Source organism: Aplidium turbinatum, chromosome 15, assembly GCF_918807975.1.
Source record: "Aplidium turbinatum chromosome 15, kaAplTurb1.1, whole genome shotgun sequence".
Classification (NCBI taxonomy): Eukaryota; Metazoa; Chordata; class Ascidiacea; order Aplousobranchia; family Polyclinidae; genus Aplidium; species Aplidium turbinatum.
The window spans coordinates 23,445,658-23,470,663 of NC_137486.1; the positions used below are offsets into that span (position 1 = coordinate 23,445,658).

The 25,006-nt window shown below is 38.0% G+C and overlaps 1 protein-coding gene across 1 annotated transcript in view; it reads left to right on the forward strand.

The window, feature by feature from the left end:
- The first annotated feature begins 8,794 nt into the window (after positions 1-8,794).
- Positions 8,795-25,006, forward strand: part of LOC145784089 (polyunsaturated fatty acid 5-lipoxygenase-like) — a 35,353-nt gene continuing 19,141 nt past the window's right edge. Inside the window, exons 1-10 of the mRNA XM_082595842.1 lie at positions 8,795-8,914; positions 8,984-9,167; positions 9,299-9,433; positions 11,069-11,182; positions 16,547-16,672; positions 16,808-16,898; positions 17,305-17,461; positions 17,647-17,874; positions 18,435-18,644; positions 21,463-21,654. Coding sequence (XP_082451968.1) covers positions 8,795-8,914; positions 8,984-9,167; positions 9,299-9,433; positions 11,069-11,182; positions 16,547-16,672; positions 16,808-16,898; positions 17,305-17,461; positions 17,647-17,874; positions 18,435-18,644; positions 21,463-21,654 — 1,557 coding nt within the window. The remainder of the gene's footprint in view (positions 8,915-8,983; positions 9,168-9,298; positions 9,434-11,068; positions 11,183-16,546; positions 16,673-16,807; positions 16,899-17,304; positions 17,462-17,646; positions 17,875-18,434; positions 18,645-21,462; positions 21,655-25,006) is intronic.

Below are 25,006 nucleotides of genomic sequence, written 5' to 3' on the forward strand. Positions count from 1 at the left end.
TGGCCTGCACACTTCGCATTGCGTGGAGCGGGCTCATTGCTTTGCAGGTAATCGGATCAGCACGGCCGCAAAGGCGGCAAGATAAAGCAAGTAATCACTTTTAGGTACCTTTGCAAAAAATGAAATATCAAGTTAAGTGCACAAAATGTCAGAATATTGACTTTTTAAACTTAGCCTAATAGACAAATGATTTTTCTACACATTAGTACAAATTCTGTTCAAAACAAACTAGCAGATCACACGTAACAGCTGGTTGAATTGGGTCCAAAAACAACCCCCCTTGAGCAGTTGACTTGCGAAAAGCGGCTGAAAAGTAAAGGGTTAAAAATATTATGTAAGATATTTCTGGCGTATTTCATTTTTATTCATAGGTTGTCTAATTTGTTAACCAGCTGCTGTGCATCTCATTAAATATTTCGTATGCACTAATGCAGGGCTTCCCAAACTTTTTTGCTCGTAAACCATAATATCTTCGTGGGAAAGTTGTAACATAAACTTTGCGGATCCGTTCGTCTGTATGCGATGACCCCGAAAAAGAATACTCTTCTGAAACGTCTTTTTCAAGAATTGTATTTCAGCAAAAAATAGCCACCGGCTGTCAAAATTAGTGCAACGCGTATGCACTACGCAGTAGAAAACTTTTCCCCACAATACAAAATACTGAGATAAAGACGGAAATTTCGTCTAGTTGGTAAGCACAAGCAAACAGTTAAATATTCGACCAACTTTTCAAAACGACAATTCTAAATGACGAAACTGATTTGAGATATTTCGAACGCACGTAACCAGCTTCTGTGACGTAAAATAGTCCATATGTGTTGTTATGCAATTTCACAGGTGTTGAAACGTTTTGTGCAATGTTATGCTACAGGTGCAATGTTTTACAGGTCTTACGAAGTATGTTGCAATCTCGGCTCATTTTTTAGCAATTTCCATGACGTAAGACGCCAGCTAGGTTAAGTTGACTATAACAGTTTTATATGACGTTTGATTTGGTGAACGATTGTTCGTAACACTACTGGAATCAAAACAAAAAAGCAAACACATTTATTCAGACTGCTTTCTGCCACAAAGCAAGTCCAGCCGTGGCTCAGTATATTGTGTTAATGCAGGTCTCCAGGCGGTTTCAATATCGTTGACTGGAACGGTAGGCGAAGTGAGAACATTCAGAAATCATTTTGAAATATTTGTTTCCTAATGTTCAATCTTTTGATGAATGCATTAAATTTAGATTTTATTGCAAAATAAAATCTAAATTTAATGCATTCATCAAAAGATTGAACATTAGGAAACAAATATTTCAAAATGATTTCTTTGAAAGTCACCTCACTTCACGATGCAGTAAAAGAGTTTTTAACTCCGATTCCATTTCACTCCATAAATTTTCAAAAATACCGGCAGCCTATTGAGTGCGCGACTCTGAATAAAGTTAATAACCGTCACAGCATCTCGCACAGAAGTGATAATATGCAGTACCTTGTGCAAATTGGTAGCCTATACTTTCTGCGACCCCTGAAGTTCGTTACGCGACCCATTGGGGGGTCGCGACCCCCAGTTTGGGAAGCCCTGCCTAATGTGTGATGCTATGATGTCTACGCACTTTGCTGCAACTGTTTTTTATTTAAGTTTTTATTTAAGCAACCCGCACCGCTATGCGATCTTACAATCCTTTCATTAACGTAATGAAAAGATTTTTGTAATCTCCTAAGTAGTAAACCATGCAGGATTGAGTACACCAAGCCGATTCAAGATTGCGGACATTCAAAGTAGCTTACTGTGAATGTTTGCGTGTCATATACGTGACATCACGTCACTGCATCACGCTAAGTTACATTTTCAACTTTCTCACTGATGCCACAAAACAACATTTTCTACGATCGAGGAACAAATTGAAGAGGACTGAAACTTTCAATTCACCGAATTTTTGTCAGATGCACGAAAAAACACGTTTTGGCATCAAATGTAGGACGAGTTCAAACGATATATTTTATGGTTTCAAACTAACTCGAAAAATTTTAAAAGAAAAAGAAGTAGCCTATGGCGTTAGAGCTACCGAACAGTCTTTGTTTGGGTATTTGTAAATACTCAGTGACATTTCAAGGCTAGAACGTCACTCAATTCGTATCGGAACTGGATGGATGGTCATTTTATTTTTGTTTGGATGCGAAACGCCGAAACATACATAAAACAAAAACTGACAGTGTGCATCCAATGAGAGAGTGCGAAAGACCGTAGCCCTGAAGGCGTAGGAGGTCGTCGAGTCTGCACTCTCTCATTCAAATAGTTACACAAAAGAAAGTATTGCGTTGTTAATATTGTTGCAAATTGACACAAAAAAGAAGAAGGAAGGAAGAACAGAAAAAAACAAAACAAATACAGATACTACAAACAATAATAACAATTAACATAGTTAGGTAGTGGATGTCGTTTTTATAGCTCTTGATTATTGAAGAAGTGTATTTTGCACATTTTACTGAAATATTTGAAGCCTTTGTTCATGTTTTTTTTCATATTTTGAGGTAAACTGTCCCATACCTTGATTCCCATGCATTTTAAACTTTTTTGAACTAATTGGGTATTTGCCAGTTTAGTATAAAGTGAATTGGAACTTGAACGTCGGGTGTTATACGAATGAATAGATGATACATGTGTAAAGAAAGTTTTGAAGTTTTCCGGTAGTTTATTATTATAAAATTTGTACATAAATTTGCTTATTTCTATATTATAAGTAGAATTAACAGTTAGTATTTTATTTTCTTGATAGATTGGCAGTAATTTAGTTTTCATTTCAAATGCTCCTGTAACGATTTTAATTATCTTATTTTGTCTAACCTGAATTCTACTCAAGTATTTTGTGGGTACGCAACTGCGCATCCCCGGTTGATAATTCCATATTGTAAGTGCGAGTGTACAATGCTATAATAAATATTGATTAGAACTTTTCTAGTAGTGAATTTTCTAAGTTTGCTCAGTACGCCTGAAGAAGAGGATAGTTTTTTCGAGAGGCTATCAATGTGTTTATTCCAGTTGAGTTTGTTATCTATTGTGATTCCTAAGTAGCGCGTGTGGTCAACTTCTTTAATTATTGTATCATTTAATTTTATTTGCATATCGGAGAGTGTAGTCTTTTTATTGTTAAAGAGTATGTAGTTAGTTTTACTCAAGTTGAGTGTCAACTGATTGTTATCAAGCCAAGTGTAGAGTTTACATAATTCTTTATTCATTATCGGCTGGAGGTTGCTGGTAGTTTTTTGAGCCAAATAGAGAACTGTGTCATCAGCATAGAGTTTTCAAATTAGTTGCATCGGGAAGATCGTTTATGTAAACTGAAAACAAAAAGGGGCCAAGTACACTGCCCTGAGGAACTCCAATAGTAATATTTGAGCGAGAAGAGTTGATTTCCCCGCCATGTACATATTGCTGCCTATTGGTTAGATAGGAATGAATAAGGTTTTTAACGTTTCCCCTTACGCCATAATGATTCAACTTGTCGATTAAGATTTCGTGATTAACTGTATCAAATGCTTTTTTGAGATCTATAAATACTGAGCACACAATGTGATTGTTGTTTAGTTCATTTATGATATCTTCATGGAAGTGAGTAATTGCTAAATTGGTTGAGTAGTTTTTGCGAAATCCAAATTGCAAAGGGGAGAAGAGTTTATATTTGTCCCAGAACTGGTTTCTGAAGCTCTTTCGTTTTGTCCCGTTGGACCTGACAACTACATTGCTGTTTCGAAATGATCCAAGTTTTACGTCGAAAAAAAGAAATCGAAACAGTTTTGTAGAAACAGCTTGAGGTTTTTATGGAAGCCAAAACCTGCCTATTAATATCTAAGTATTTCAACTGTAGAAGGTGGCGATAAGCTTTGGTTAAGTGACGTTACTTTGGGTTCAATTCAATTTACTTTTGTTTGTTGGAAGTCTAAAGAAGCCACATAGTGGAAATAAATACAGCAACGAAACCAACAAAAGGAAAAGGTGGCAAAACTGTAAGACGTACATATGCAAAATCTAATTTTATGATAGGCCCAATTATATATACCTACATTAAAGAATATTATAGTTAGGCACGGTGACCAAACTTGATAGTTGAAACAAGTAGCGTAGATGGACTAGTTAAAAGCGTGAATTACTAGTAGGCTACTTGAAAGAAAAAAAGCTTGTAAAGAAGTTGCATAAAGCAATTAATTTTCTCACAAAGCTAAGAGCTTTCAATTACTTAATTGCAAGACACAATTTATTTGCTCATAAAAGGGAGTGCTAATTAAACTAAGCGACTAAGCAGCTTATATAACACCAGAGGCGAGATCTGACCATTCAGTATTTACTTGCTCTGCACCACGACGGTTTCAATTTATGAGCTAAGTGTTATATAAATAACATCGCAGTGAGAAGTTGCTTTGGAGATAAAGCATGGTTTCGAAAGCAGCTATTTTTTTAGTCCATTGTTTGCTGTCTGTACCCTAGCCTACCAGAGCCGAAAATCAAGAGTGCTAGAGTTGAACTGAGTTGATTTTTGTCTAAAAGAAGAAGAAGTCAGCAAACACTTGAAGAACATCATTTGACATTCAGCATCCCTGCAACAGATCCCAGAAACAATTATTAAGTTCATTTCCAAAGAGCGTGGAGGAAAACTTCAACCAATACCGCGATGTTTCCGCTGTCTCGTGCGTCATCAATGGAAAAGCAGCAACAACAAGTAACGCTAGTTCGAATCCAGAAGCGTGTACTTAAGTGATCAGCTCTCCATTCAGCGGCAGCCTGTGATAGAACTAATCACAGACAACATTTAAACAACAAGTACAAACTTTACCCGCTTTTTTTGTTTTGGTCACTTTATGAGTGGTATATTGTGGGCTGTGGCCCAATACACTGAGAGGAAAGCCGAGAGATGTAAGGTCGAGAGAAAGGAACTGACCACCCTACTCTCGCTAGTGCCGAAGGCTTAGTCTAATGAGAACCTTATCTTCTCATCTCCCAGTGCTTGGATCAAGTATGGGACTCACCTTTACTTTTACTGTATTGTGGCTGTGGCCAAATACACCATCTTTTTGTTTTCTTCTATTAGTTTCTAATCCTTTCTGGGTCACTGTGGCAGGTTTCGAGCTCCAACTCTTTTGGTCATTCGTCTATTTTGTCAATCATCCGAGAGTAGCCGTGTCATAGACTTAGAAATCATTGAAGAGCATGGCGTCAAATAATCGAAATGAAGAAAGTGGAACACACATTTTATGTTGAAAAAATGATCTTTCCTAGTTCGGCTGGTCGTAGCTACCCTTGTCTGTTAGCGGCAATGGAAGGAATAAACCCGTGTTTCTCGGCAGTCGAGTGTAGCAAAATTGACAGCGATAACCACCTGTTTCGCTCATGAGGCTGGACTTTTCTTTTTGCGCAACACTCAGAGCTCAAGATGGATACCACTACACCTAGCAAGTTAACAATTTTCCATATAAAATAGATTTGTTACCTGACTCATCATCCGCTCCGGGAGCCGTTCACACACCCAAACACTCAGCAGGCACACCATACTTACATGGAAGATACCTACCAGGGAGGCGAGGGACATACTCTGACCCACTTAGCTACATTAATCGCGGTGGGTCAGAGTAAGTTCCTCGCCTCCCTGGTAGATGATAATATGTGGATGTAAAATAAAGGTTATTTGCTGCCTCAAGCAATCTGCCTGTCTCGACTTTCCTCTTGCTGATGTTGGAGCAGACTAGGAGGTGGCGAGTCAAGCTCGAGAACCAGCGCATTTTGGTAGAGAATTGATTTTAATTTAATTTCAGTTTGTTAGTGTGTGTGTGTTTCTTCTTGTTGCCCGCTTGAAGAAGGGCACCTGCTTGTGGAAAACGGGCCACTGCAGCCTGAAATCTCATTTGGTGGAGATGCCAGAGGTGCGACCAGAGGAAGGGTAGCTTTCGCTGACCCAAGAGTTTTCTTGGAATGGGCCTCTGCAATCCTGTCATCTCAGGGGGAGTGGGATAACGGAAAGGTACGGTTAAACTTTTCCCGCTGCAATCACTCTTCCGGCATCTCACCGTTTCAGACGAGTGAGAGGGACGGGTTAAAGATGGGTTGTTACACCCTTGGCTGTCTAAACTTCTTCAAAGATGTTCTAAGACCATACTGTGCTAGTGAGACCCACCGCTGCAATCAGTCGCTCCTACCATCGAGGACGGCTGAGAGGGCGGTTGAAAAGAGACTCTCGACTGGTTCTTCTTTCTTCTGACCGTAGGAGGAGGTTTGGAAAGAAGGGAAATGTCAGATGACAAAGGAATGTTATGTTTTTGTGTTATGTCTTTTATGTTCGTCATGATCACCCACAGGAAGACATGGACAACTAGAATTCTAGTTGTCTAATTCGATAAATTAGAGCAAAACGTCGGTAATTCTAATTCTAATCTAATTTGATGAAAAGTTGTTTGCTCTAATTGTAATTCTTATCCAATATCCAGTTTGCTAAAAATTTTAGTTTGTCCAACAGTATTTTTTGGCAAATGGAAGGATACTGCGCTCTTATCAACGTTATGCAAAGAAAATGCAATAAAACGATCAAGATCAAAGTGTCATTCCATCCCTTGAGCAGCAAAGTCATGCAAAATTCGATTAACTCATCAATTCACTGACGTTACAATGTATATTATGACATAAGTGGTTTTGGTGCTGTGATGGTGAAATGACACTTTGATCCCGAGTGGCCACATTGGCGTTTTATCCAACTAAAAAAAGATTTGTGACAACTGCGTCCAATTAATTCTAATCTAGTTTAAATTCGACTCTAATTTGTGAAAACTTGGGTAGCTCTAATTTTAATCCTAGTCTAATTTGTAAAAGCTTAAATTACTCTAATTATAATTCTAATTTAATTTCGAAAGACTACAAAAATTCTAGTTGTCCAAGTCTGCCCACAGGGCTTGGATAGTAGACAGTTTTGTGTTCCATAAGTATGTGTTGCCAATGTCTAGAGATATCTTCTTTTGGATGATGGTATTTTTGGCTACATTCATCATGATAAAAGGTATTGGGTTATTTTTTGTCCGCCGGGAAGTTGATTGTAGAGGATCATGTCCTTTGTTATTTTGATGTCCTTGTTGGCTAGGTCAAAGTATTGTTGTTTAAGGCGCTCCCATATTCCTAGCGCAAAGGAGCAGTTGGTGAGGACGTGGGCCACATTGTCATCTGGTTTTCTGCAGAATTTGCAATTTGTTGTTCTTCCAGATTATAGTGATCTTTCAAATTCACCCCATTTGTATCCTCCATGAGCTATCCGATAGGACGTGGAGGATAGGTAAAGTGGAAGGAGGAGTTTGATTTCCTTGTTTTTCAAAAGAATTTCTTTCGAAGACGTCTTTTGCCATGTTACTCAATCTAGTGAATTTTCTTTTCATTTTGCGTTTTCTGATGAAGATAAATGTTTTTATAGGAAGTGATTTTCCGATCGGGTTTCAAGCCTTTGAGTTTGCAAAAGGACTTGAATATGTCCGCATACATTTCATTTGGATTTGGGGCATGCGGAATGCTGTTGGATAACAAAAGAGGGTTGATGTAGGCCTACCTCATTTTGTAGCTCAAATTAAACGTGGCAGATTTCGGTGGCGCCTTTTATACGGAGATGGAACATTCTGTCGATACGGCTTGTTTGAAATTTTGATTGGATGCCCACCATGTTGATGCCCCCATTTTTGACAGGAGGAAGTGCTTTGCTTCTCTGGAGTTGTTCAAATGGTGAAGGATACCACAGGAAGTTGAAGAGGATTTTGTTGAGTTCTTTGAGGTGTTGTTGTGTTGGCATCAGCACTCTACTCAGATACAAAGTAACGGTTGCCATGAGAGTGTTGGTGATGAAGATCTTTCCATAGAGGGAGAGTCTTTGTAGTTTGTGGATGTTGGCGGTCGTCTGAATTTTTCTGATGGCGGTCTGCCAGCTCGTTTCATTTAGTTCTGTTTTGTTTGTTTCTAGCCAAATGCCCAGGATCTTGATGTTGCTCAAAATCGCAGCTTCAGGAAAGAGCTGCTGAGCTTGATGGGCCAGGTCAGGTTTGGACGCCAGAATCTGGGTCTTTCCCTGGTTCACTTTCTGGCCAGACACGGTCTGGTACAAGGCTAGTTCTTTGTAGATTTCTTTGAGGGATGGAATGTCTCTTGTTATGAATGTGGTACCGTCCGCATATTGTTGTATTTTGATTGTCAGCTTGGAAAAGCGAAAACCGTTGATAAGATGGTTTTTCTCCATGCGACGGGTGAGCAGTGAGCACAGATTAGCAAGGCTCGGAAGGTTCATGTATCAAGAACGTATATAACAATTCCTGCTACACTCGACTGCCTAGAAACACATGCTTTTTGGAAAAGTCTTAATGGCTAGTGTCGAGGCTACACTGGTATGATTAGCGAAACTCAATGCTGGCTGTTCTATAGTGAGTAGTCAGGTAGTGCTGAATCCAGGAAGATCGCTCCTTCTCAACAAGAATAAACCCGTTACTCAAAAAAGAATATGTAGTACAGTAGGTGGCGCTCTTTCTACTTAAATTCCACGTTTCAAATTCATCGGAGCGGAACATCCGATTGAAACTTTCCTGTACATTAGCCCCGAAATACGGAAATAATCACTTTAAAAATAATTTCTGATATTTTACAACATTTTTTCCACTCCGACATCTGATACAATGCATCACAGCTCCTGGCTGGGCTGTATAAACACTAGATGGGAAACCACCAGATGAGATCAAACTGCTTTATTCTTTTTATGCTGTTTATCAATTTTATTGTTGATTTATCACAATGTTGAATAATGATTTTAATTCACTTTGTTAAGTGGCAGATTATGTTCAAGAAGGCAGGAAGCATGAACAACCCAACGATGGTTACAAAGAACAAAGCTAAAAAAGTTGTTTACAATGTGATTGTCAAGGTAGGTTTAGAGTGGGCCTCCCTTGAATGGAATTTGGAATGAAAAAGCTTTAAACAACTGTGATTGTAGACTGGAACAATGAAGTACGCGGGAACCGATTCGATGGTCTGCATCAGTTTGACTGGAGCCAGCGGAGAACAAAGCAGCTGGGCGACCCTCGATAACTTGCTCCGGGATGACTTTGAGAGAGGGAGTGTTGATAAGTTTAAAGTTAAACTGGAAGACATCGGGCGACCTGCTATTCTCACAATAAGTGAGTTAGTCTTGCAGCTCTTAAAAATTTTCTTTTAGTTTTGATAAAATCTAAAATAATAACAATAGAACTCCAGGGAACATATTAATTTGAATCAAATGGAACTTAACATGATGACGTTGAATGTGCAGAGCACGCTGAGGGGGGAATGTTTTCTGATTGGTTCCTTGTTTCAGCCACGGTACAGAAAGTCGGTGACCCCACAGTTTTTGAGTTCCTAATCAACATGTGGCTTTCTGGTATAGCTCGATTTGCACTCGGAACAGGTGAAATGTCATTATCAAGCAGGCTGTATATTTAATTATTGATTTAATTCTCGTACTTGGTGAGTGAAGGTCTGTGTATATTTTACAATGCTGCCAGAAATTATGAGACCACTTAGCTTTTTTCTCTATATCTTATTTTCACAAAGTTTTTTCTATGTTTGATATTTTACAAACCCTACATGTCGTATTAATCAACTCAGAATGTTCAGAATATTCTATTGATGTACATTTTGTAAGGTTTATTGTTTTTTGTTGTTGAATGCTCACATAAATGTGACAGTTCAAACATTCACCATCAAAGATCGCTCCTTTATGAAGTTGAGATTTTCATTGCTAATTCGGAAAGATCTATGATGCTGCAAAAGCATCTATTTGAGCTGTTCGTGGTGGTAGATAAAAAAGATAATATGGTTTGAAGCAGACTTGGACAACTAGATAATTCTAATTGTCTAATTCGATGAATTAGACTAGAGCAAAATGTTAGTATTCCTAATCTAATTTGGTAAAAACTTGTTTTAATTCTAGTTCTAATTCTAATTGTTCTAATTCTTGTTCTAATTTCTAATTCGAATTGCTTCTAATTCTGAAGTTCTTAATTCTAATTGTTCTAATTCTAATTGTTCTAGTTCTAATTCTATTGTATTCTCCAGTTTTGCTAAAAGTTCTAGTTTTTCCAACAGTGTTTTTCAGCAAATGGAAGGAAAATGCAAGAAAACGACCAAGATCAATGTATCATATTGTCATTTTATCGCTTAAGTAGCGAAGTCATTAAAAACTTGATTAACTCATCAATTCACCTACATCACAATGTCTATTATGACCTAAATGGTTTTGGTACAGTGATGGTGGAATGACCCTTTGAACCAGAGTTGCCTATGAGTTACTATATTAGCGTTTTTATCCAGACAGAAAAAGATATGTCACGACTGCGTCAAACTAATTCTAATCTAGTTTAAACTCTACTGTAGTTTGCGAAAATTTACCTAGCTCTAATTGTCTAGTCTAATTTGTAAAAACTAGAATAGCTGTAATTCTAATTCTAATCTAATTTCAAAAAGCTAAAGAATTCTAATTGTCCAAGTCTAGTTTGAAGTAATGTTTATTTGCAAGTAGAAGGTTTTGGGTTGTCACTTTCATAAGCGGCGAGATGAAATTCTATAAAATGTAAATAGGCTAATCATATTTTAATGAACCTAAAGCGTTTATTGGCATAGTCTGTCACATGCTGGGTTGTTAAAATCAAAAAAACAAAAAATGTTTCAGAAAGTTAACTATAGCAAAAAATCAAATAGTGTCGTAATTTCAAACAGTTTTGTAAATGGTAAAAAACGTGGACTAAGAACTGGTCCCTGTGAGTCACCATTGCCCCAATTACTTAACTTGTCACTTTGTTTATTGTACCTGATTGTATCATGCGGTGCGGTGTCTGAGACAGTGGTTGCGGTGTACTGTCACATATTTGCGGGTAAGTGGCAGGAAAATTATTGTCTACAAGATCGCTTCTACGTGGAACTTGCTACATTTAGGCTACCGTTTGTCAAGTATGAGTAGGCCTATACTTTCATTGGGAGACGTTTGCAGTGCACTTGTAAACTATTTCTTTTGAGATGTTTTTCACACTCACATTGTGTTAAGCTAAGCTTCCCCACCAAGAGGAAAACCCCATTCTTGCCACCTTCAGAAAGCAGGAGCTACAGTTGAAACAACAAGATTTAAAATGGAAACTAAAAGGAAATGATGATCTACCAGGTAAGTTGCGCCTATTCACTATTTTGCTCTGATCAACCCTTTTAGATTCATTCAATGAGTTGCAGATTTGGCGCCGCTATTGCTACTTTTTTAGCATAGCAATAGCAATAGCGGAGCAAAATTTTTATTGGAGAAGCGGCTGCAGTAGTGACGTTACTTTTTACCCAGGTAGCGGAGAGACGAGACATTGTTTCAGTGGAACTTCCGCTACTTTTCAATTAAAAAAGAAAAAAAATCATGTATAGAGGTTTTCAAAGTAGTCGGAGTGCACTACTTGTAAAGTAGCGGATGGCCACCTCTGACGAGTTGATACCCTTCAGTAGGTGACTGCTGAACTAATAATGTCTGAAATACACCCACAAATGGTGTAAGAAGTAATGGCTGAAATACACCCACATATGGTGTAAGAAGTAATGGATGAAATACACCCACATGTGGTGTAAGAAGTAGGGAGAGTGGGGTTAGTTGGAAGGCGGGGTTAGTTGAAAAATGATCATTTTTTTAACTCCCGATAACTTTTTTAAATATTTGTTGCCAACATGTGAAGTAGTTTATAAAAACACATAATCCATGTTAGTTTCGATTTGTTGAGTCAAGTTATGCCTGTTTGGCTGACAATTTTCTATTTTCTTACTTTCGAAGTAAAATTTTTGGCGTATTAAAAAACATCTTATGCGTCGATATCGTTAAAAATAGACAGAAGTTTTTTGGTGTGTGTCAGCTGTAGGTGTTCAACAACACTAAGACATAAACAAATTTTAGTCCAATGCACCATGCTTCAATATTTTAGGAAAATAGTTTGTTACATGCTAATGGGGTTAGTTGGAAAATAGTGGGTGGGGTTAGTTGGAAAATAGTTTGATAACGGTATGACTATGTAGTACGATACGAGTATATCGTCGTGGTATGATAATAAGTAGTATAAGCTCCAATGGGTTTGTTTTAAGCAGACATACATTGTGAAATTTTAATTTGGATAACTTGGAAAGTGTTATATATACGGCATCACAAGTTTTAACAATGCGTTTATTAAAAAATGGTTTTACGATGATTAGGTGTAGAATTCATTGCATTTGATTTTAAAGCAGGTAAACATATTTGCTTACAACCCCATGTAAATGTTTGTTGGTTGAAAAAAGGGTATCCAGTTCATTAGTGGGCATTAAACTGACGTTTTTCAACTAACCCCAGGCATGGGGTTAGTTGAAAAATCAATTGAATGTTTGTTTATTTTAAATTTTCATTAAAAGCTGAATTGACTCAATACTTATTTTTGGTTGTATGATAGAGGACACCATAGATGATAATTTAAGCTACTTCACGTTGTCAGGTTATGCACCAATTGTTTTAAATTTCACTTTAAAAAAAATCTTTCCGACTAGCCCCACTCTCCCCTAATGGCTGAAATACACCCACAAATGGTGTAAGAAGTAATGGCTGAAATACACCCACAAATGGTGTAAGAAGTAATGACTGAAATACACCCACAAATGGTGTAAGAAGTAATGGCTGAAAGACACCCACAAATGGTGTAAGAAGTAATGGCTGAAATACACCCACAAATGGTGTAAGAAGTAATGACTGAAATACACCCACATATGGTGTAAGAAGTAATGACTGAAATACACCCACAAATGGTGTAAGAAGTAATGGCTGAAATACACCCACAAATGGTGTAAGAAGTAATGGCTGAAATACACCCACAAATGGTGTAAGAAGTAATGGCTGAAATACACCCACAAATGGTGTAAGAAGTAATGACTGAAATACACCCACATATGGTGTAAGAAGTAATGACTGAAATACACCCACAAATGGTGTAAGAAGTAATGGATGTCAAAAGTATTTGGTTGGATGTCTCTGAAAACTGAGGCAGATTTGAAAAAAAGTTACTTTATCAAGCAAGAGATCTTCTGCATGGAAGATAGTAATTAAAAATAAAGAAACTAAATTAATTGAGTTTATTTACATTTGCCTTCCATTTAAATTTCTTCTGGTGATAAATTGACTCTGCTGAATCATATGTGCTCAATGCTCATAGCCTCTGCAATTAATAAATTGACTCTGCTGAATCATATGTGCTCAATGCTCATAGCCTCTGCAATTAATAAATTGACTCTGCTGAATCATATGTGCTCAATGCTCATAGCCTCTGCAATTAATAAATTGACTCTGCTGAACCATATGTGCTCAATGCTCATAGCCTCTGCAATTAATAAATTGACTCTGCTGAACCATATGTGCTCAATGCTCATAGCCTCTGCAATTAATAAATTGACTCTGCTGAATCATATGTGCTCAATGCTCATAGCCTCTGCAATTAATAAATTGACTCTGCTGAATCATATGTGCTCAATGCTCATAGCCTCTGCAATTAATAAATTGACTCTGCTGAATCATATGTGCTCAATGCTCATAGCCTCTGCAATTAATAAATTTACTCTGCTGAATCATATGTGCTCAATGCTCATAGATTCTGCAATTAATAAATTGACTCTGCTGAATCATATGTGCTCAATGCTCATAGCCTCTGCAATTAATAAATTGACTCTGCTGAATCATATGTGCTCAATGCTCATAGCCTCTGCAATTAATAAATTGACTCTGCTGAATCATATGTGCTCAATGCTCATAGCCTCTGCAATTAATAAATTGACTCTGCTGAATCATGCAATTATCTGCAATTATGGTGAAAACCTGCAGCGAATCTTCACTGATAAAAACTTCCCCAATTTATTAATATATTTGATCACAAAGAGATATCAGATAACTAAAAACCCAACTCAAATGTTTTCGACACCTACGCGTGTCCTCATCAGGGATTTCTTAATTCTGCAATATAGAATAAAACGAAAATTATAAGATAAATCTGACCATGCACTGCAACTGTAACGACATTCCGGACTGAAAAGCACAAACTGAACGAGTGCTACAAGAATGATTACGAGTAAATTATACGGCGGAAAGCAGATTACATGAGGTGTAAAGTGCAGGCATGATTGCAAAGTACAAACATGTAACAAACAATTAGAACACGCACAATAGGAACGATGAGCCACAGGCGAATAACTGCCTGATGTGGGACGGATTATTACGTTTGATTCTTAAGGCTTCCATGATCTTAGTCTGAAATTCAGATGTCCCTCGAAAGATGATTTTAAATTGGTCGATCGAGACATTGTCAGTGCACGTTTTGCAAGAGGCGATGTGCTCTTTTATTGCACTTTTGATTGTTAAGTTTGAGTAGTGTTTCCCGGCGCTATTTGTTAACAGGCAGTTATTCGCCTGTGGTTCATTGTTCCTTTTGTGTGTGTTCTAATTGTTTGTCACATGTCTGTACTTTACACTTCATGTGATCTGTTTCCCGCCGTATAATTTACTCGTAATCATTCTTGTAGCACTCGTTCAGTTTGTGCTTTTCAGTCCGGAGTGTTGTTACAGTTGCAGTGCATGGTCAGATTTATCTTATAATATTCATTTTATTGTATATTGCAGAATTAAGTAATTCCTGATGAGGACACACGTACGTGTTGAAAACATTAGTGTTGATTTTTTAATTATCTTGTATTTCTTTGTAATAAATCGTGGTAAACGCGCTAAAGTTGCTTTGTTTTGTTTATCTATGATTCCACAAAGCAAACTCTCTACCAAGGCTTTATTATCAACATGTCATTTTTGGTGCTGAGCAGTTGAGCACGTTGTCACCTTTGCGTTTTATAGCTTTACTAGATTCTCTATGTACTAATCAATCAATTGTTTCCAACTGTCATACGCTGCTTTCGCCTTGTAACGCTGTTCTTGCCCGCTCGGATCAACATCTCTCCGCTTTCAATGCATTGATCAACACGATCCCCTGATCAACTCGATGCAGCCTCAAAACTTCTACCCCAATTTTCTATTTTTACCGATAATGTAGCCTATCAGTGCCTCTGGTTTCGATCGCTAGCCTCCCCGACCCAGCTGGGCAAACCTGCCTCAACGTCTGGCCAGTGCACATCCGTGCTCGCCGAATGAAAGCTTACTCTTCTCCAGTGAGTATTAATTACATATCTTTTTTTTTTTATTACAGTATATTGATTCATCGAGCCTCTGCTCCACATTTTTATTGAATATTCGTCTGCCACGAGAGCCAAATTATCCTTAAATGGTTCGACTCTCTTCCTCGTGGGAGACCCCAAATTTTATCCGCTCTGCCTACTGGCAGACCGGGTATAAGAGTCAAAGTACCTGCGCGAGGACGCGTGAAGGAGACGTGGACGCTGCCCGGCGGTCAATTACTGCCGGTTCCAGCGTCCACACGCGACCGGTCGCCCGGTCCGTCGCAGGGCTTCATTCTGGGCTATGCAGAAAGAGCCTGTCTCCCTGGCCCGCTCCGCCATTCTAAATTTGCGGACGGGCCATATAGTGTTTCGATCCACACTATCCCTCCACAGGTACCTCGACTCCCCAGCCTTGCCCTCGCGACCTAAGCTGGTGGACTTAACCCTCCGGGTGCATCGTCACCCCATAAATCACGCCGCTCCCCGCTGCCGCGGGGTGTGGCAGGCCGGTTTCTTAAAGTCTTCGACCTGGCTATGTTTGTTTGTACTCTTGCGAATAAAACAGTTCAACACAAATACTATGTTGTGGCAAGTATTATACTATGTTGTGACAAGGTATACTATGTTGTGGCAAGTGTACTATATTGTGGCAAGTGTACTAAATTATGGAAAGTGTACCATGGACTTAGGCTGGAAGTACTCTCAGAATGCGCAATTTTAAGCTACGTCCCTGCTGACACGAATGCGTTTCGTCATACAAGGGATGTTAAGTCTGATTACGTTACTCGGCTTCGTAGGACTGTCGTTCAACAAGAAAAACTCTCTACCGAAACTCTATTAAGGATAAAATAATACAAACCTTGCTGCTCAAACAGTTTACCAGCCTCATTTTTAATCGTGAATCAAGTTCGCTATCATACCAGCCTCAGTATGATCATGTCAAAAGCAAAAATAATAATAGAATTCTTCAAAGATTTCAAGTATACGTGTTGTGGAGTAGCAATGGATGTTGCGACACCACGGAAACAATTGAACATATGATATAATCGATTACTACGTAGTTACTAATGAAGAAACGTGACATGTGAATTTAGTCAAAATGTTTATTAGCCAAAGGATAAAATAATGAAGAAGTACAAACATATCAAAAGTTGGAAAGTTTTCTAAATATTGAGGTAGAAAAAGTAGAGTTAAAGTTGCGATGCTGCTTGTTTGTTATGTTGTGAGGCAACTGGTGTTACGGATTTTCCACTATTTGTAATGCTGAAACTGTTAGATGTAAATTATGCAATGGTTTGGCCTAAAACTGGTCTGATTGATTTAGGGTGCGCTGAAATAGAGAACTCAAAAGATCTTCCTCGAAACTTACGTCTAGAACAAGACCAAACAAAAGAGTTTTGCGAAGGAAAAAAGTCCAATGGAAAAAGAAGACTTTTTAACAAATTTCAAAGTAAAATTACATTCACTTTAGAGATTATTTGGTGTTTGTTGTGGAAATTTGCCTGTTTGTTTCAAACTTAACTTTAGGATTAATCAAAGTTTTCAATTTAATTAAAAATGGATGAACTTTATGCATTGTTTATAGGTGAGCTTGACAAGCTGGACAAGTTTTTTGACTTGAAAACTCAGTTTGCGCGTGATTTCAAGTTGAAAAATATCCCGCAATTTCTTGAAAAGTAAGATTTTTTCTAAACATGCTTCGTTTATTGTTGGTTCTTTGAATGTTATGTTGCAACGAAGTTCGGTAATTTCAACGCAAAAGTCATTTGTAGTAGCCTAAATTTTGTAAAACTCTGTGAACTTTCTTTCCTAGAGAGATGATCAATAAGTTCATCTAATTTATAATATTTAAAAAAAGTTTAGCTACAAATCTATGTCTTAGCAGAGGATGCTAATCATTGGGGATTTTTAGATCCAAATTTTCAGATAATTTTCATTTTGAATCCACTTGAAGCGGTCTTTTTACTTTCTGAGCTCCACTCTTAGATGTCAAGATGATTGTAAAATGGCAATTTTGTGACAGTTTCCTATAAAGAAACCATCAACAATTAATTTGGCCTCGTGTCGGATGATTCGTTTCAGTTGGAGCAGGGATGAAGAATTTGGACGTCAGATGCTGAGCGGATGCAATCCTTCTATTTTAAAAAAGTGCAACTTGATCCCCAAACACTTTCCTGTCACACATGAAATGGTGACGTCACAGCTCACCAGAGGAATTCGTCTTGAAGATGAAATCAAAGTAAAAGTTAGGATAAAATATTGAAGGTGTTAAAAATAGCGTTTATACTCTCAGTCAGATTAGAATTATTCATATGTTTTATTCATAAAATTACGACCTTCTTGAAGTTTACATCCGACGAATCTTCGAGATTATATTGTATTTTCACTTGTTGTATTAAACTTATTTTTTTCTTTAAATAATAGAAAGGAAACGTTTATTTGATTGATTTGGAAATCCTCAGCCACCTAGGAGATCAACCTTCATTTGTGGCACCGATGTGTTTGCTGTATTTGAACTGCAGGAAGCTTCTTGTACCGATTGCCATACAACTCTCACAGCAACCTGATCTCATTTGGACTCCAGATGACTCCAAACTGGACTGGTGTCTTGCTAAGATGTATTTTCGGAGTGCAGAAATGAACGTCCATATGGTAAAGTTATATTATTTGGGCGCTATATCGTACTCTCATCTAAAAAACGCTGCATTAACATCAGATTACAAGAGTATGTTAATATTTATGTTTTGGTATTGAGCCTATGCATCAGGAAAATACCAATAAAAACCTGTAGATAATAATATCACTTCATGAATCTGATTACGAAAAGTATAAACTTTTAGTACTCAACTACGTCAGAGAATCGGATTGTTTGTGGCACTCAGGGTCGCATCCAAACAAAGTAGGGACAGAGAGGACGCGGCTAACTCAAGGTCTGGGGGAGAGGAACAATATTTTTGCCTTTTCTGAAAAATTATAAAAATGACGCTGAAGCGTATGTCAGTTATGTGCTTTGTAAATTTGTGCATCTTTTATTGCTTTGTATTATCTGCCTTGCTAGAACCTTGGAACTACAGCAAGGTAAGTTAACCGGAAACAACAAAACTTGGGTTAGTTAAGTTTGGGAACAATTTGGTGGAACTGTTGTCAAGATGAGTTAATTCTAACCCTTAATTCAACAAACGTTTTGTTTATTTTATGCTTACGTTTGACAGATAGTTGAGAAAATCTTCAAAACTCACTTTGTGCTGGAGCCATTTGCTGTTGCCCTTCATCGATGTCTCTCCTCCCGACATCCAGTGTATAAGCTTCTCTATCCGCACCTCCGTTACGTCATGGACGGGAATCTTGCCATCCGCAACTCGTTGCTAAGCAACAAAGGAATCATTGAAAAACTTTATTTGAACAGTAAGTGCTCTTTAAACGTATGAAAGACCTTTGAACCGGATGAAAGTGATTGTTGAACCAAATAGTTAGTATCAAAACTTACCTTAAAACATCATCCCACCCACGACCACCACTCAGGTAAGCACATTGATTTATGCAATAACTGGAGACAGCGCGAAGTAACAGGAAACAACACAATTGATCTTTTAAAAAATTACATGGTTATGTTAATTAGTACTGTCTCACTTTGTTACCTACTGTACTTTTGGTACAACAGAATATATGTTTACTTTGTCACATGCAAATTGGTAACTTATCATCTGAAAAGTGTTCGCAGATTGGTTGCATTCGGCAAATCAACATGTAATAGAAAGTATTGGGTCCCAGTTTGAGCCTTGATTGACACAAGACGTTACTTATTTGTGATCTAAAGCATTCCTAGGCACCTTCTAACATCGCTGAAATACTAGTTTTCTACACTCCGTTCATTCATCTATCTTGAATAATACAACTAAATAAACGAATAATTAAACCAACCTAAAAAAGGATCATTATCATCTTCCTTGGAAACCGCACCAATGAGGAGCGTTATCAACTGCCTTGAGAAACCGCACCAATGAGAAGCGTTATCATCTTCTTTGAGAGACCGCACAATGAAAAGCGTTATCATCTTCCTTGAGAGACCGCACCAATGAGGAGCGTCATTAACTTCCCTGGGAGACCGATCCAATGAGGAACGTTATCAACGTCCTTGGGAGACCACACCAATGAGAAGCGTTATCATCTTCCTTGACAGACCGATCAAATGAGGAGCGTTATCATCTTCCTTGCGAGACCGATCAAATGAGGAGCGTTATCATCTTCCTTGGGAGACCGATCCAATGAGAAGCGTTATCATCTTCCTTGCGAAACCGCACCAATGAGGAGCGTTATCATCTTCCTTGGGAGACTGCACCAATGAGGAGCGTTATCATCTTCCTTGAGAGACCGATCAAATGAGGAGCGTTATCATCTTCCTTGGGAGACCGATCCAATGAGAAGCGTTATCATCTTCCTTGCGAGACCGCACCAATGAGGAGCGTTATCATCTTCCTTGGGAGACTGCACCAATGAGGAGCGTTATCATCTTCCTTGCAAGACCGATCCAATAAGGATCGTTATCAACTTCCTTGGGAAATCGATCCAATGAAGAGCGTTATCATCTTCCTTGAGAGACCGATACAATGAGAAGCGTTATCATCTTCCTTGAGAGACCGATACAATGAGGAGCGTTATCATCTTCTTTGGGAGACCGCACCAATGAGAAGCGTTATCATCTTCCTTGAGAGACCGATCCAATGAGGAGCTTTATCATCTTCCTTGAGAGACCGATTCAATGAGGAGCGTTATCATCTTCCTTGGGAGACCGCACCTATGAGGAGCGTTATCATCTTCCTCGGGAGACAGAACCAATGAAGAACTTTATCATCTTCCTTGGCAGACAGAACCAATGAGAAGCGTTATCATCTTCCTTGGCAGACAGAACTAATGAGGAATGTTATCTTCTTCCTTGAGAGACCGATTCAATCAGGAGCGTTATCATCTTCCTTGGGAGACCGATCAAATGAGAAGCGTTATCATCTTCCTTGCGAAACCGCACCAATGAGGAGCGTTATCATCTTCCTTGGGAGACCGCACCAATGAGGAGCGTTATCATCTTCCTTGCGAGACCGATCCAATGAGGATCGTTATCAACTTCCTTGGGAGACCGATTCAATGAGGAGCGTTATCATCTTCCTTGAGAGACCGATACAATGAGAAGCGTTATCATCTTCCTTGAGAGACCAATCCAATGAGGAGCGTTATCATCTTCCTTGAGAGACCGCACCAATGAGGAGCGTTATCATCTTTCTTGAGAGACCGATTCAATGAGGAGCGGGATCATCTTCCTTGGGAGACCGCACCTATGAGGAGCGTTATCATCTTCCTTGGGAGACCGAACCAATAAAGAACTTTATCATCTTCCTTGGCAGACAGAACCAATGAGGAATGTTATCATCTTCCTTGGCAGACAGAACCAATGAAGAACTTTATCATTTTCCTTGGCAGACAGAACCAATGAGGAATGTTATCATCTTCCTTGGCAGACAGAACCAATTAGGAATGTTATCTTCTTGGGAGACCGCATCATGTACGATTGCACAATCTTCGCTCTATCAATTGAAACAAGAAGTCCGTGTAGTTGAATGATGAGACCAGCAGAATGATGGGACCAGGAGAATGATGAGATCAGGAGAATGATGAGACCAGGAGAATGATGAGACCAGGTGAATGATGAGATCAGGAGAATGATGAGACCAGGATAATGTTGAGACTAGGAGAATGATGATACCAGGAGAATGATGAGACCAGGAGAATGATGAGACCAGCTGAACTCTCCAATAATCGAGGCAGCCAAACAGTGTTGCCAAAAAGTAAAAATAGTAATTATCTTAAGTTTAATTTATATTATTATAGTATATTTCGAATTATCTATTAGCATGATTACGTAAATCGCGCTTCATTTGATGTTAATTTTAAAAATTCTTGGGTGGTCTTTACTGCAGATGTGGTCTTGTAAGGTGTGACTGGTGTACCACCACAGTATTCTGGTTGCGTGAACATTGCTGAGCTTCTTGTTTGTTTTGCTTATGCCTAGCACCATTCTACGTCACCAACCTTGACTTAAATTGTAATATAAATGTACAAATGAAAAATTTCAATTCATCAATTGTTAATGTGATGAGATAATCTAGGTCTTATGACGAAATACATGAAAGGATGATATAGAATAATAATAAAAATACTTATATTGTAACAGGAATGAAATCACAAAAGCAGCTGTTGCAAGCTGCCATGAAAGGCTTTCGTTTAGAAGATCTTAACCTACCAAAAGTATTGAAAAAAAATGGAACGGAAAACAGCAATCACTTGCCGGGTTATTGTTACCGAGATGATGCTTTAGCCATCTGGGGCGCGATGGAGCGATTCGTGGGGAAAGTCATTTCGTTGTATTACGTCACAATGAAGGCAAGTTATATGCTGATGTAGGGCCAGGATTTCTAAAGGTGAACTTAGTGACACTCAGTGATGGGCATTATCGGCGATAATTCATCGGCGATGATTATCGGCGATAAATTTTTATCGCTAATCGTTATCGCTCAATTATTTTTTGAGTTATCGTTTATCGTTATCGCCAAAGGCAATATTTGATTATCGCCGATAATTAATCGCCGATAAATTTTACTTTGGATCAACACACAAGTGGAAAGATCATGAAAAGTAATATTTTTGCTAGCCACCTAGTTAATGAAACTAAAATTGAAACCAGGTTTCTTCAGTGCCTGAAGTGTTGTGCACAGGTCGTTATCAGGGGAGGGGGCATGCCCCCCTGCAGCGATGGCCCTGACAACACAATAATTTTTAGAGTTGCAAATTGCAATGCAATAAAATGCATGCAACAAGTCTCTTGTTGTTTTGCTGCAACGGGCAATCGCGAGTGAATTTTACAATTAAAATGTAAGCGCACAGGCAGACCAACTTCCTTTGAAGCGAAGCGAAAGAAATTAGCAAGTGGTTTGTGAAAGTATCGCAATACGAGGCCGCTTTTACATCGGAAACATGGTCTTTCGCGCCACCTCACGATCAACTATTTTATTCTTGTGTTTTCTTGTTTCGTTGGAAGTGTTAGTTTTTAGTAATTGTCGTAAAAAAATAAAATCTCTCTCGTCAAAACATGAAACTTACTGTTTTAAGCGCATTAAATTTTTAGATGAGTAGATTAACTAAAATTGCAAGAACTTGCCTTGAGACGTGCGGTTACGTCACAAACTCAGATTAAAAGACAAAATTCACACACAATAACAACACAAGATCGGTTATAGACTGTAAGATCGATTTTTTTCTAGGTTGGCGATATAACTGTAATCCAAAAATAATAACCGAATGCATAAGTGCCATTTAACTTAAAAAGTTAACCCATTTGTGCCGAAAGTGAAAGTACTTAAAAAAAATTTCGGAAAATTTAAATATTGCATAATTATGACCTAAAAACATATCACAATTATTTTTTTTCTAATTGTGTTTGTACTTTTTGAGAAAAAAGCCGTCCTATATATAAGACGCTAGGCAATTCCGTTATCAAATTTCACAAGTTTTTTGTGCGTAATGTTTGACCGTTATTACATTTTACTTATTGCTCAAAGTGATAAATGGGAAATGTCTTGTTCATGTTTTGTCATGTCATTATTGTCATCGAGCATTTTATCGAAATGAAAGTTCAAAAAATATGAAGATGAAAATTAGCAAAGTAACACAACATCACTGAAACAAGTCATTGCAGAATATGATATTGCTTGAAGCATTTGACATGCAGACCGACATCATATTTTTTGCATCTTGTAGTAGTTTTTGCATGACAATAGGCGGATTGAGTTGCGTGGTAAAATTATGCTAAATACAGTATAACCTTTCTCATTTACTGTAGCCTACCTATGCGACATAGCCTACCCCGATCAAATGTTTTATTCCCACTAATACAGTGCCTACATTGTAATTCTTATCTCAACAACTCAACGTTCTGCCATTGCTTTAATGATGGTGTTCACAAAGAAAACAAAAAAAAATTATCTGAAATTATCAGTAAATTACGATAATTATGTTATTGTTCTTAAACAAACACGGCTAATTTGACAAGCTTGATGGATTTCACAGTATGCACATTTTTAGTTTTACTACTAAAACGCTTAAGATTACTGATAAATTTTCAAGCATTTTGCGTTTTTTGGAATTTTTTCAATTATTGCTGACTTTGCTGTAAACAGCCCTTTAAGCAGAAAGCAAAATACAAAGTTTGGAATTTTTTATGGTATTTTCATTTGATTTAATTATTTTGCCTACTGCACGAAAGGGGCAGTGTAACTCAATTGATAAAAGCATCCAACTGGTATCTGAAGGTATAATTATAAGCACGGCGGTTACTTATAACTCAGTGGTTTGATTCTGGATCAAGAGGTTGAAGTTTCGATACCCACTGCCGCTATTGCTATTCTATTTATGCATAACTTACAAAAAGTTTTGTCCCTTTACAGTATATTATGTTCGATTTTTCGGCATGTTGATGAAAACAGTTCGTGCTGCTGCATGGGATGGGGCAGCGTTAATCAAGAAAAAAAAATTATCGTTATCGGACATTATCGGCGATAATTTATCGTTTATCGTTATCGCTTAACTTTTTTTTGATTTATCGTTTATCGTTATCGCTTTAGGCATTTTTTGTTTATCGATTATCGTTATCGCTTAACTGAAAAATGAGTTATCGCGCCCAACACCGGTGACACTGTTGCGTAAAAATAGCCAAACAAAATATTGAAAATGGCCGCCGAAATTTTCAACACCTCAAAATCTAGGTGTGATAGAAACAGTCTAACATCAGATTCAAAATCAGCGTTCCAACGTTTATCAAAAACAGGTAACCCTATTTCCTGTGGGGGGGGGGGGGGGTCTGTGGGGACTTGCTCCTTTGCAAAGCAATATCATTAAAGAACTACGCGATCCACAGCTTTAAATTTTCTTGACTTTTCCTAAAAATTATTCAAGTATTTATTCCGCTTTAAATGACGTTGCTATTGTCTATAGTTTTAGAGATATGGCATGATTTTCATAACATACTCTGATATTTTAGCTAGCTACTAGCTAGCCCTTTTGTTTTCAAATTATACGGATTAATAGGATTACTGAGCGCCGCCGTGCGTGGAACTGCGACGCAGATATTTCATGAGTTGGCTTTGTTGTAAAGCACTCAATCATAATGAGTCTGCCTTTTGTTTGCAAACTCGAGTTTTGAGTTGCTTTGATTAGCCTAATCTTTTAAATACATCTGAGTTGCTTTGAAATTATCAGAGAGCATCCGATAAGCTATACTAAAAAAATGTAATTTTACGTTGTTTTCTATGGCAAATACATTTTGTTTCTAACTTATAACAAGAAGCAGTAGGAAAATTCTTGCCAAAACTCTGTTTATCTCATAAAACAAACAGACTGATGTGGTAAGTTTCTTGATTTCTTGTCGGAAAGCAAGGAGTGCGTTCTTGACCCGCCAATAAACTTTTCCATGTACCTGTACACTAGGATGTTGCAGGCGCCCCGACCCTCTCGGATTTTGCTTACCTTTTTTGTGGTACTGTGTTTAGCTCAGTAGATCACAAATATGAAGTTTTATAAATTTTCATCGACGTTTACCTCCACCGCCGAGGCCATTTTGAGGCCCACTTTTTGAAATTTTTCATGTATTTTGCCACTAGAGGGCAGTGTATAAGTTTTGCAATATTGGGGGTACATTTAAAAGATGCTCGATGATGTTCTGAATTCTTTAAAAAAAAAA